Source organism: Pollicipes pollicipes, unplaced genomic scaffold (assembly GCF_011947565.3).
Source record: "Pollicipes pollicipes isolate AB1234 unplaced genomic scaffold, Ppol_2.1 Scaffold_691;HRSCAF=793_pilon_pilon_pilon, whole genome shotgun sequence".
In the NCBI taxonomy this organism is placed as follows: Eukaryota; Metazoa; Arthropoda; class Thecostraca; order Pollicipedomorpha; family Pollicipedidae; genus Pollicipes; species Pollicipes pollicipes.
Genome location: NW_023596961.1, coordinates 119,758 through 132,891, shown reverse-complemented (window position 1 = coordinate 132,891; position 13,134 = coordinate 119,758). Strand labels below are relative to the sequence as shown.

Genomic DNA, 13,134 nt, shown 5'->3' with positions numbered 1-13,134 from the left:
ATGATTGCAGCGCCCAAATGCCTGACAAAATAGCCAAGGTAAAAGTTAGAAAATTATAATTGGCACCAATAGCTGAACCAGCATTAAGTTGGGATCAGTGGTTGCATATTCACGAGTCTCAAAAAATATAACTTTGGTCGTTTGATCGGCATTGGGCCAAATCGTAACCGATATACTAACATTCAAACTGGGGCTAGCCTAGCAAGTTCACAACTGTACATAAGACAGTCCTTCATTTGTTTGTCGTTCACTAGTCAAAAGGCAAACATAGGCCCTAACACGTTTTCGAGCAATTAGCGGCCGATTTTATACAAGTGTACGAAAGACAAATGTACGTATCGCAAATGTACGTACGCAATTGCTCGCATGCAAATATTTGTTACGCAATGTTCGTAAACTTTAATGCATGTGTACGCAAATGGTCGTGCTGCAAATTGTTGCACTGCGCATGTTCATAATCGAATACGCTTGTAATCGCAGAGTATCGCAGTTTTTCGTAAAGGGAAATGTTCGTATCGCACATGCTCGTTCCCCCGATATATGTACATGAAAACGTTATTCGGCGTGTAGCATATACCTACTCACAGCGTATGCCAAGGTGGTGTCAGCGCGACATGACGCATACATGACATTATAATCAGAAGCGCATCCAAGGGGTCCGGGTCCCAGGGCCCGGATCCCTTAAGGCCGGATTCTTGGTTTTTCGCCACAGACGCCTCCCAACAGAAATGTAAAAAATCGACATGGTACACATTCACTGAGCTCCGAGCCCACCCCTCAAGGAAATCCTGGATGCGCCTCTGGATATTCTGGTTATTCCATTGTCTATGCACAGAGTTGCGTCGGGTCATATGCCTCGCGAGTGTGTAAGGCTAGCTTGGCCTGGCGATGATTCCGTGAAATGTGAGCAGCTGACTTAAAAGCATGCGTCAGTCTGTCCCTCTGCATGCACATTGCATTTACGTCTACGACTGTACACTATTTGATCATCAGCGTTAACGAACATTTGTGGCTCTTCGTACTGCGACATGTACATTACTGCCGATGAACAATAGCGGTACGAACACTTGCGCTAGCGGACATTTGCTCTTGCGAACATCTGCGATAGCGGTACGTATATTAGCGTTATGTGCATTAGCGTATAAGAACATTAACGCCTGCCAGACTTTTCGAAAGGAACAATTAGGTTACGTACATTAATGTTTACGGACATGAACGCTTACGTACATCGAAGGTACGATAACTGCGGCACGTACATTAGCGCGTAAGAAAATTGGTGTTTGTGAACATCGACATGTATGTGTTTGTCTACCCATATCTACCTTACGTATACCTGATGTGCACACCTTTGTCCGTCTACCAACGGTGCCCGCGTTTAACCAAAGGTTCTTCTAGGTAGTCTAATCCATGCCCAGCTACAAAAACCCCACCTTCCATTCTAGCAACCACAGAACCGCTCGGGTGCGCACGGGGCTGTAGCTCAAGTGGTAGAGCGCTCGCTTAGCATGTGAGAGGTACGGGGATCGATACCCCGCAGCTCCAAGCTTTCGTTTCGATTGTTACACACCACTCGGCAGTATATGACTTCAAAACAGATTCAAATCCTCGCTTTTCACCTTCACGACTTCAGGACACCACGGTACCTTGTCGTCTCTCGCAGTGAAAGGCGATTCCACCCGCGGGCCGTGGCGTGCGCCTGCAACCCTGTGCAGGCGTCGCCAGCCGCCGACCGGGGCGTACCCGCACTGCAGACGGAGCCGACCCGGTGGTTGGCGCCGGGCTGGGTGGAGGGGGCACGGCCGCCAGAACACGGCCCTAGGTGCAACACAGCACTGGATTGTTAAAGTCGCCCGGGGAGACGCTGGCATAACAGCACCGATAGGGTGGTCACCGATGTGCACTGCAGGCAAGCAGCGCGACGAACGGACGCTGAACAGACGCCGAACGGACGCTAAAGTGGAAGCGGATGGAAATGGGCTGCGCAACCGGCTTCTGTCTGGAGCTTATTTTGGTGCTAGAAGCCTGGACGCAAATTAAAAATGCATGATATAGCAGCCTCAGTGAGGACTCAGGCTCGGTCACGTCCGGGCCTCGGCATGAACATTGCCCACGATTTCATTATCGGAGGACGTCATCTCGTGCCATCAGCCGCCGTAAGGTCGGAGGATCAGTGATTTGTTCAGGCTTTGGAACCGAATGATAACAAATTTTTCCTTTCAACTACAACTCTCACTGCCCCTTCTGCAGTGTAGTTATGTGGCATAATGGTTGATTTAAAACATGGTAAAAACAGTAAATGAGCATAATAGTGGCTATCATTTTAAGATGCAACACGTTTGACTGCTGTGACGCAATGAAACCAAAGAGCAGGAGAAGTGGTGATGTTTAGGAAAATGAAGATATGTCATGACGCAGACGATTATCTGCTGTCAGACATACTAACAGCGAACCACGAGGCGCTGGCTGCATGATGACTGGGCGTACCTATCGCAGGCGTTGTAAAGTCGGCGGCCTGGCGAAATAAATCTTTTCCAGCAGCGCGGAATCACACAGGAGTGCACATTTTGGGCACTGGATTAGATAACGGTACAACCTCAATGCTGACCATCCCAAGGTACAAGCACGTATCGTGCTATTGTCGACGGCTTAGCTATGGCTTGAGCATCAAACAGCTAGTGGTAGTTTACTTTGCATGCCTGAGGGGCATTTTATCACCTCTGCAAAACGCACAGGGAAGCGATTATTTATGCCCTAGTCGGAGAACTGCTGCGATGACACTCGTTCAAATATACGGCTGGACATCCCAGGCGCCAATAATGGTTTTATTGACCGCCGGGTGGATTTCATCACTCCTGCAAAAGCAGCACGATGGGAGGCATCTTTTAAACCAGTGAATAAATAGTTAATACAAAATCCGCCCGCTCGCACATGCAGCCATACGCACACTTGCATGCGCATACCATCGTCCGCACAAGCCATGCAAAATTAACGAAACAGCGCAGCAAAGTTAAATCATCAGTGCTCAGTGAAATGGTCGTCTTAAAATGGGTACGGATAGCTGCCTTCCCATGCCACATGGTGCTTGACATTATGCTAGTTTGCACTAAAAAGCGCTCCTAGATTACACTACATAGAAATGAGCTAAGTGATAGATTTATTAATTGGATCGCATTGATCGCTCCGAGTTTGTGGGACCACCCAGCATACGGCTCGCATGGAGAACACATTCAGGAATGAATCAAATTCAAAGACGAATCACGTGAATCATATTCATACGACCCCTGAGGCATTTCGCACCGTAATCCGCAAACTGCTCGTGTTGCAGTTAGTCCGTAACGTTCCCGTCGTCTCATTCCTCGCCGCTCATAATTAATCAGCCGCGCTGGTGCCAGCCAGCCGACATGCTTTTCCTCTGACACACGTCCTACACCAATTCCAGTTTACAAACACCAAACGACAGCGGTTGGCAGACGCTGACGTGTCGATCGATTACCCGTGCCGTTTGTGATTATTCCATGGCATAATCTAAGCGAGTCTGTCGTTATGGCACGTGCCAATGAGGGACCCAATGCCTGTCGCCGTGCACCATCAGCACCGATGATAACGGAATGAGAATAGCAAATGGCAAGTGTCTCTGCTCCACTATATCCTTTGTTGCAAAAGTCGCGTTGAATGCCTTCTCTGTTTTACACTGCACATTGGTCTGATCCTGCCCTGGTGATCCCAAATGCTCGCACAGCAACGTGAGCCGTCGCTTCTTGCAATCGCCCTGACGACAGCGGCTCCATTCTCATCCCAGCTCAAGGCCTGATTCCGTTATCTCACCAGAGGACCGTCTCCTTCCGCGGCCCGAGCGTTTGAAGACCTCGCGCCGACCCTCCCAGGGACGAGCGGGCAGCGCGGCGCAGCTGAGACGAGAGCACAGCTCTGCGCTGTCTCCGCACAGTCCGGAGACAGGGCAGAGCCTGCGTCCCTCCCGCGCCCGGACAGCCGGCAGAGGCGCAGCCGGCGGCGCGAGACGCGCCCTCTAGCTTTGCATGCACCTTTGTTTAATTAGGCGGGCCCGGGCGCGATGCGGCCACTGTCCAGACCAGCCGGCGCCGCGCCGCGCCAGCCGGCGGCCCGCTCGGCCGGCAAACTCATTTATCTTTAAAGTGGAATAATATTTGAATAAAGCGGCGTGGAAATATTCATGGCTGGCGGCCGCCGACATGACGGGCCGGCAGCCCGGCACCGGGCCGGTGACCGATCGACGTGCGCGCGCGCGCCGACCCGCGCCGCGGGCCGACGCGACGCACCGGCGACCAACGCACGCCGCCCGGCGACCAACGCGGCGCCCCGGCGACAGTCGCGCCGGCCGGCGTCTTTATCACGGCGCGGACCACAGGGGACGGGGCGGCGCGCGCCGCCCGGTCGTTTTTACCGGGTGTTGGACAGTATTTATGGAGTATGATTCGCATAATTAGCTGGTGCGGCCTGTGATATTATACGCCATGCATCAGTCGGCAGCGGGGGAGGGCGGCGGCGGCGGGCGGCGTCGCTGGAATGGAGGAAGTGCCCGACCCCCGTCGAGGGCATGCATGATATGTGATATGGTCGGCCGGGGCGCTGGGCCGGGGCGTGATAGCCGAGACACGGGTGCGGGGCCGTCGCTCCCTCCCTGAGCGATGCCAACGAGCCGGCGGAGCGGCCCCCGCAAGCAGCGGGTGGCGGCCCGCGATCGAGAAAGCGCTACAGGTTAAGAGGAAGAACGGGTGTTGCCTGGATGCATTAGATAACAACTGGGTGTGCTGGTTGGTTCGTGTTCTTGCATGCATCGGTTTACATTATATTGGGAAGCTTTGTGTTGCACCCACTATAACATCCAGGAACTGACGTGCTCTTTTAAAAATGAAATCAAATCGCCTTAATCTGGCAGCCACTGCCCCGTGCATAACATCACGCATACGAAATGAGAAGATGGTACAGAGGAAGCATGCCGTCTAGTTGGCGGCTATCACTCAATGAGTAAATAAAACAAGGCATCGAGAGTCAATGACGTTGAAGTGTTTCAGGATACATTGCATCACTGAAATCATTGCTCGGAACAATGTTCTCATGCAAACATCTCGGCCCAAACATTCCGTAGAACTACACCACATCACCGATCAAAACAAACGATAGCCGATGAAGGAAACCAGCCGAGTCACCCACATGGCATCAGCAGGCACTTCAGACCCGCAGTGCAGGCGAAGTGTCCTGCCTTCGCTGGCGGCAATCTTGGCGCTTGGCGATCCGGAGTAGTGGCGCCGTTCCCGGTACGGCGGTACGGCGCCGGCGTCAGCCACCCTCGCTCTGCAGGGCGACAAGTGCGGCGGCGATTACTGCGAACCAGACGACAGGGTTGCCAGGCGGCGGCGCGGCAGCGTGCCGGCCGGGCTCTGAGCGCGTGCACCCGCGCGGGTCCCGTCCCCTGTGAACGGCTCGGAAGGCGATGCAGAGTCTGTGGCCCGAGCGGACGGTGCGGAGGGGAGGTGGCTGCCCTTTCGGCGCGCCGTGCGCTCGCGTGCAGTAGTGGTCCAAACGCAGCGCGCGTCTGGTGACGCACGGTGGAGGGAGGCCATTGACGGATCTGAGCACGCGGGCAGCGGTCGGCCATGCGTGGCTGGGACGATGAGACGAAAGCTGAGAAGCCGTGCTGCGGCATAGTGACGCCTTGCCATTCGACCCAAACCAGGCCGGAGGTCCCCAGCAATCGCAGCCCAAAACCTAGCCGGAGGTCTCCAGCATCGCAGCCCCAAACGAGGCCGGAGGTCTCCAGCATCGCAGCCCAAACCAGGCCGGGGATCTCCAGTGTCGCAGCCTCAACCAGGCCGGAAGTCTCCAGGATTGCAGTTTTCCGTTAGTGTCCAATCGAGTCAATCTGGATACTACTGCAAAATTAGTTGATGGCCAAAGCCTTTACATCAGGCTGTACGTAAGGTGCGCTACACACGTTAATTTGGTACCGGAGTAGACTCAGTTAGCTGCATGCCTTGTTAATCCACACCGTGTCACGTTAGGTCACACGACAAAGAGAACAGCGTACCACTACAACTACCACACGAAATAGCGATGCGGCGTTAGGTAATCTGAAAATCCGAAGCGAGCAAGGCAAGCGCAGGTGCGACAAAGAAACCACACTTCTGCGCATTAACAAACCTTCCTGGTTTTGACGCATCGTCGGGTATTAATAAAAAGGAAGAAAGGAAGGCAGTCAGGAGACAGTTTGTGCGTCGGGCAAAGTTCGCGAGTCGGCAAGACGGATCTCAAGTAGTGCGTGGCAAGCATGTGCTCATCAAAAGTCGTAACAATGGGCATCATGGTCTCTACGCCGGAAACGTGAGACATCTCCCCCACAGAGCACATGTGCTTGTTCGCTCCCGATATCATGTAATTGTTGGAAGGAATGCGATAAGGGCGAAAGAGCTAGCATTCCGATCCCTGTGTCCGCGAGTCAATGCAGATAGTCCCCTCCCCCGAGTGGGTGTGAACCTTTGCAGCTGTGTATGCCGAGCTGCATGTACCTGCAGCCTTTCGAAGTGTCACCGCTGCGCCCTATGTACCCTGCCAGCAGCTTCATACTGCGCCGCGTAACAAGCATTCTTATTGGTAGTACAGTGCTCAAAGTATACCGAACCCTCTATGGCTAATCCTCACTGGTGTGTTTTCGCAACGGCGAGTGCAACGGCTGCTTTTCCGAGAAACTCTCATGTCAACTAGCATTTCGTAGACGGTTGAGCAAAAAGCCGTGACATCTTGTACGTGGCATGCGCATGAGTGGTCGGAATCCCATAATCGGGTTGCCATGTTTGAGACTGTCCTGTATAGGATGTTGGGACATGTGACACGGGATGTCATGGTTTCTCAGACTGAGCATGTTTAATGGTTCGGGGTTGCGCAAGGTAATGCATTTGGAATGCCATCTTTGCAACGGAGCAGCACCCATGTTACGCCCCCGTGTGCGGTGGATCGACATTAAGCAACCGTACCATCGAAGCTCGATTCCTCTTATGCAAGTTAGCAGGTCTGGTCCGGCCAAGTCGCGGCGCAGAGCACGCACATCAGTGGTATCGCACTGATTCTCTGACGCACGTTTTTACCCAACATTGCAGCATCCAAAGCAAGGTGAGTTATACCATCTGGTGCGAGTTTTTCGGTTAAAACATGAAAACGCTTCACGCTTTTTCCAAACTTCAACATGTCGTAAACCATGCATACGATTTGAAACCCCGAATCTCATCATCTGAATAAAGCGCGCTTGGTCTGCTGCAGGGACTGGTGTGGGCAGCAGCGGACGTGCCAGCGCCACAGGTGTTCACTGTTTCCGTCGCAGCCCAGTGCCACCCAGTCCCCCCCCCCCCCCCCCCTAAACAGGAGAGTGACGATGAACATCGCTGGTGACAAACGGCGCACATGAGACGAGCTGCTAATCACGCATCTATTCACGCCGCTGTCGAGTCATTACCATGGTTGGTACTTTCTCCACACGTTTGAAGGGCTTTCGGGTCATCAGTATGCGATCTACGAGCGTTGAGAAAGCATAGTACGATTTCAGGAGACACAACATCTTGCACCGTTCCTGAATGAAATAAGGTAATGTAAAATCACCAACAATGGGAGACAGTGGTATCACTGTGGCCATTCCGGCATTTGTTGGACCCCAACAAGCAGAGCCTGTGTGACCCGAGCAGCACCGACACGACCGCAACCTAACGAGGTTGCCACTCACCATCTTCGCTGGCTAAAGACCGACTCCGATACAGGGACAGGCCCGCCCCGAGGCCGGAGGTCGCTCGCGGGGGTAGGTCGTGATCGTCCCGTGGGTCGGCAGGTCACCGCGGGCTCAACCCGTCTGGACGGGGACGCACCGACCATCTGGCAGTGGTACGACACTGTCAACGGATGCACAGCCCGAACGGGGGGCCACGAGGCAGCGGTGTCTATTTTCGTCTTCACTATCGACCCTGACATCAGGCTCAGTGGACGTTTACGGGCGCCCTTGGACGTGCATCTCCAACGCCGGCGGCACGCGAACAACCTTCCCGACAGCCGTCCTCACTCGCTGCCGATGACGAGCGCCTCCTGGAGGCAGACTCGGCTCCGGCCAGGTGGTCCCGTCTGAGTGGTCGCCGCTGGTCGAGGCCCCACCCTGCGGTGTCCCAGCGCACCTTGCTCTGCCAGAGGTCTCTGCTTTCTTCTGCGCCATCGGCATCACCACATTCGCCACCGAGCCGTAACACCATTTTGTCACCAGCACTCCCGCCTCCGCCACCGGTTCCGTGGCTTCCTCCACCACCACCGGGTCCCGCCGCTCCCCGTCCACGGGGTCGCGGCGCGCCGGCGGCTCCCGCCTCCGCCACCGGTTCCGTGGCTTCCTCCTCCACCACCGCGTCCCGCCGCTCCCCGTCCCCGGGGTCGCGGCGCGCCGGCGGCTCCCGCCTCCGCCACCGGTTCCGTGGCTTCTTCCTCCACCACCGGGTCCCGCCGCTCCCCGTCCACGGGGTCGCGGCACGCCGGCGGCTCCCGCCTCCGCCACCGGTTCCGTGGCTTGCTCCTCCACCACCGGGTCCCGCCGCTCCCCGTCCCCGGGGTCGCGGCGCGCCGGCGGCTCCCGCCGTGACAAATCAGCGATCGGCATGCAATCGGCTGGAAAATGTGCGGCACCCGTCCGACCACGGCAGCGGTCGGCCGGCCAGGCCATCCCACGTCGCTGCAAATCACTTCTAAATCATTAGCATTCAGCGAGCCGGCCGCCGGCCGCACGGCAGGGAGACGCCGCGCCGGACCGCCAGAGCTCCGCCTTCATTAGGAGGGGAGGCGGTCGGCGCGCGGCCGGGTGAGCGGCGCTCACGCATCGCCGTCCGACCGCGGCGTCCGCCTAGCGCGCGCCGATTTTTTGGCGCTCATTGGCGTCGTTAGGGATCATTAGTGATGCGCGGGCCGGCGCCTCCCTTGGGCCGGCGCGGCCGCCGCCGTATCTCAGCGGCTGTCGGCGGCGCGGCGCCGCCGCGGCCGGGCGGGGCTGCACGCGCGCTGCGGGGACACCGGCCGGCCGGGCGGCGCCGCCGGCTGGCCGGCAGACCCCCGGCGGCGGTGCTCTCCGGAGTGACGGGCGGGGCGGCCAAAAGGCGAGGAGACGCGGCGCAACGGTCGCCCCGCCGGGGGCGCACCGCGACCGAACGTCCCGCGCAGCCAGGCTCAGAGCGGGTTAACGGTCGCACTCAGCTGTTCAAAGCGAGCTGGAGAGGACCACTTTGGTCTGTTAATAACACGGCGAGAATGCACGCTGACGCGAAAATTTTATCTCAGGTCAACAGAACAAGTCAATGGAGACGCAGAAAGGAATCCTGGGTGAGGCGACGTTACCACGATTACAACACACGAGCTCGTCAATCAAGATAGCACAACAGACCTCCGCGCGATCCGATGCGCCGCTGAGTGGCGCTGATATCGTGCAGCCGCCGAACGTCTAAACGTGGCCGCACGCAGTCTGGGAATGCCGTCCTAAATCAGACGGGAATCTACCACCTACACCACGTCAACAAACCGTTCCGACATACATCCGCCGCCCCCAGAAAGAGATAGACCAGCCGCTTAACCATGTATTTCGTGTGCACACTTAACAGCGATCAACTGACGGCGACGCGTGAATCAGGCGCCGTGCCGCCCGGCCACCGGCGCCAGACGCCATGTATAACCCGTGAGGCCGGCCGGCAGGGCGGCTGGAGCCGCCATCATCTGCGCCAGCACCAGCCCTGATCGGCCGCCCGCCGATGGTCGCCCCGCCGCTCGGCCGCCTGCCGCTCGGCCGCACGTCGCATGTGCTCCAGCCGCCAGTCGTCTGGCCGGCGCGCGTCGGCCGGCGGCAGCGGCGGCCTGTCGGTCGTCGGCGGCGACGGCTCGGGTCGCCAGCCGTCGCCGCCGGCCGGACGGGTCGGCCCGAGCCACGGCGGCCGCCAGAATGGGTGCGGGGGCGGCGGCCGCCACATCCGCGGGCCCGGCCACCAGGCGCCCGGTGGCGGTGGCGGCGGTGGCAGCGGCGGCGGCGGCGGCAGCGGCGGCTGCGGCGGACGGTCGTACGGGCAGGCGGCGCGGCGCCGTTGCCGCCGCTGCTGCTCCAGGCGCCGCTCGCTCGGGCGCCGCTGGTCGCGACACGCCGGCTCCGGCTCGGCCTCCGGCTCCGGCTCCGCGTCCGGCTGCAAAGGGCGGCGCTCAGCGGCCATCTAACACTGGTGGGCGGACCGGCCGCCACGCCAGCACAAGGGTGGGCGATGGTCGTGGGTACGCGTAGCCAGCAGTGCGAGCCCACCTACTCATTTGGGGACCATTTAGTGTGACGTTAGCCATTAGAGAAACAACTTGAGTGGAATTGCAACAACCTAAGCGTGCATGCAGCAAGCCACAGCACGTGCCTGACCGTACAGTGCAGTGTTCAGACTTCCACACACGTTTGGGTGGGGTGGATGGTCAATTTGACCCCTCCGAAGGTTTTCCAAGAATAACATCCGAACGGCGTGGCGCAGCCGCATCAAACATTGCAAACATGTAGGCAATTAAATAGCGAATATTTTATGGAAACAGGTGGACCTTGTAAGGCCGCTGACCTACGACAGGTCAAATTCAGGTCGTGGCTATGAGCGAAGGCAATTCTTGGGGAATCGTTTGATCTGATGCGACGACAGAGTGCTAGATGAAATCGTACGTATAGGTTCTTTGACAACAAACTAATGACATTTACAATTACGACGAATTCCAGCGACCTTGCGTCAAGGATAAAGGACAAATCGGGATAAAAACCTAACTGCTTTGCTACTGTAGGGCTTGCCTTATCTGGTAATTTCTGACCCTCATTTCAAATTTCTGCATAACGGGGATGGCAACTGTCATCTTCCTTGACCTTCTAAAATGTTTAGAACAGGTTACTTACCTAAAATGACCCAGGTCAATCTTTTGTTTGCTAGGAACGAACCACCTAGCATAATCCTTGACGATCGTTGCAATAAAAAATATCTTAGGTTTTTGGCAGCAATGCCCTTCTACAGGTAAAGCAAGATGACTCACCTGAAATGAACACCAGTAAACTTTTGCTTAAGGCAGGCATCTAGGTTCAAGGCGCTTGCATGAGTAGGTCTTGGGCATTTTGGAAACCAATATTGAGTTTGACCTTGTTGCACCTTCTTTGACGCGAAGGCCTAGGAACCTCCAATTCTGACGCAAGTGAGTTAGCATACAGGTCATCCCACTCTGTGAATTTGATGTCTCTAGTTCTTTTTATTTTTAGATATCAATGCGTCCAAATGGACCCCAACAAGAACGTGCCGCGTTCAACCGGCCACCCGGGCGCGTGCTCACACACACGCAACACTGGTGTCTTGGCTTTATTTAGCATAGTCATCACTACATACCTCCAGCAGGAATCGAAATTACTGAAACATCCCAAAGCATCAAACAAAACAAAGTCATCGCTGCATACCTGCAAGGAGAATCGAAATCACCGAAACCACCCAAAGCATCAACGGCCAAATCAGCCATCTTTGGCGGTTCACTACGCACCAGTGGCGGCAGCCACTTAAGAAGCATTACAGATTAGGGCTAGTATATTTGTGCTGGCCCCAAAGCTCTTTCGGGCTTTGGGGTCAGCACAAATATGCCATAACCCTCGTAAAGACATCACTCTTCACTTTACTTTACATGACACTTTTTGTGGGTTTCTGGTCTGGGCTGGGTCACTTATGTATTTCTTAGACGCCTTTCTGGTACCTGGAGGGCATACAGATCGGCGGCCCGTGCGAACATTGCCGGAGGAGGGACGGGCCGGCCGTCTCGCGCTCACCACATTTGGCCAGGCGGCCGCCTTCAGGTCGTCCAGGTAGTTGGCCCGCTCTACGTTGTGGCCGCGCGCCTTGTTGAATGCTGGAACGACATGGGCCAGGTTACCGTTCAGAGCGGGGCCCGGACGGCGGAGAAGACGACAGGGAGGACAACACAGCCGGCCCGGACGGCGGAGAGGACGGCACCACCGACTAAGATGGCGGAGAGGACGGCACCGCTAGCCCGGACGGCGGTGAGGACGGTACCACCGGCTCAGACGGCGGAGAGGACGGCGGAGAGGACGGCACCGCCGGCTCAGACGGCGGAGAGGACGGCACTGCCGGCTCAGACGGTGGAGAGGACGGCACCGCCGGCTCAGACGGCGGAGCGGACGGCACCGTCGACCTGTCACTCGGCGTCCGGGGCTTCGCACCGAGTCGGCACGCGACGAATCCTCCGACTCAGCGGCCAGGTAGAGACCCGAGGGGGGGGGGGGGGGAAGGCGACGACGAAAAGCTCAGTTCCACTGCAGACGGAGAGTGAGAATATTTGAGGCTGAGGACATCGCCAACGGCTCCCGGGCTAATCAAGCTATCAATAAATCGGTCGCGCTCATCAACAACCCAGCACACGAGCGGCAGCTGAGCTGCCTCGTGCCATCATCCACCCCTGACATGGCCAGTCGTGCGGCGGCGACATATCGCCCGTGGGCGGACGCCTGCCATCCGCACAGGGCCGCCAGCCACCGGCGGCACCTCCCCGCCCGCTGGCGCTCCCCGCTCCACGCCACTGACCGGCGATGGCAGCGTCCGGTGTGAAGCCCAGCCGGGAGATCAGGTAGCGGCAGACCATGTAGCCGGTGCGGTTGACGCCGTGCGTGCAGTGGACGCCCACCACGCCTGGCGGGCGAGACGCGTTAGCCGGGGGGCAGCAGGGCGATCATCGGCGGCGCAGCGGGCTGCGGTCCAGGCGGCGGTCGGACCCTGAGCGCCGCGCGACGCGCACGGCTCCCTCGCGCTCCGGCTGGCGTTGCACGACCCACTGACCGACTAGACCTCAGCGAGGCGGCGGTCACGCCCCGCGCCGCCGCCTCATATCGGGAGACACAGCGCTGTGCGACGCTCACCTGTGATGGGCAGCGATCGGACACATTGCAACGCATTTGACTCGGGCTCAGAGGACACAGGTTGAGAGCTCTTCCGCTACATAAATATTTGACCCGTGCCATTCGGGACCAGCGGCGTGAAAAGTTCCGGTGTTAATGGTCGCGAGAGCTTTTACCGCTTACTTCTGATACCCCAC

The 13,134-nt window shown here is 57.4% G+C and overlaps 2 protein-coding genes and 1 non-coding gene across 3 annotated transcripts in view; 2 read left to right on the top strand and 1 right to left on the bottom strand.

The window, feature by feature from the left end:
• The window catches only part of LOC119108861 (RNA/RNP complex-1-interacting phosphatase), a 33,591-nt gene extending 25,333 nt beyond the window's left edge, over positions 1 to 8,258 (top strand). The window contains exons 6-7 of the mRNA XM_037232403.1: positions 7,134 to 7,146; positions 8,203 to 8,258. Of these exons, the coding sequence (XP_037088298.1) occupies positions 7,134 to 7,146; positions 8,203 to 8,258 (69 nt within the window). The remainder of the gene's footprint in view (positions 1 to 7,133; positions 7,147 to 8,202) is intronic.
• On the top strand, positions 1,470 to 1,542 carry TRNAA-AGC (transfer RNA alanine (anticodon AGC)). The gene has a single exon. It is a non-coding gene; the product is annotated as a tRNA-Ala (tRNA).
• A 1,382-nt stretch (positions 8,259 to 9,640) lies between the features above and the next one.
• The window catches only part of LOC119108860 (RNA/RNP complex-1-interacting phosphatase), a 55,341-nt gene continuing 51,847 nt past the window's right edge, over positions 9,641 to 13,134 (bottom strand). Inside the window, exons 8-11 of the mRNA XM_037232402.1 lie at positions 12,627 to 12,731; positions 11,855 to 11,934; positions 10,184 to 10,217; positions 9,641 to 9,654 (exon numbers count right to left, since the gene is read on the bottom strand). Coding sequence (XP_037088297.1) covers positions 9,641 to 9,654; positions 10,184 to 10,217; positions 11,855 to 11,934; positions 12,627 to 12,731 — 233 coding nt within the window. The remainder of the gene's footprint in view (positions 9,655 to 10,183; positions 10,218 to 11,854; positions 11,935 to 12,626; positions 12,732 to 13,134) is intronic.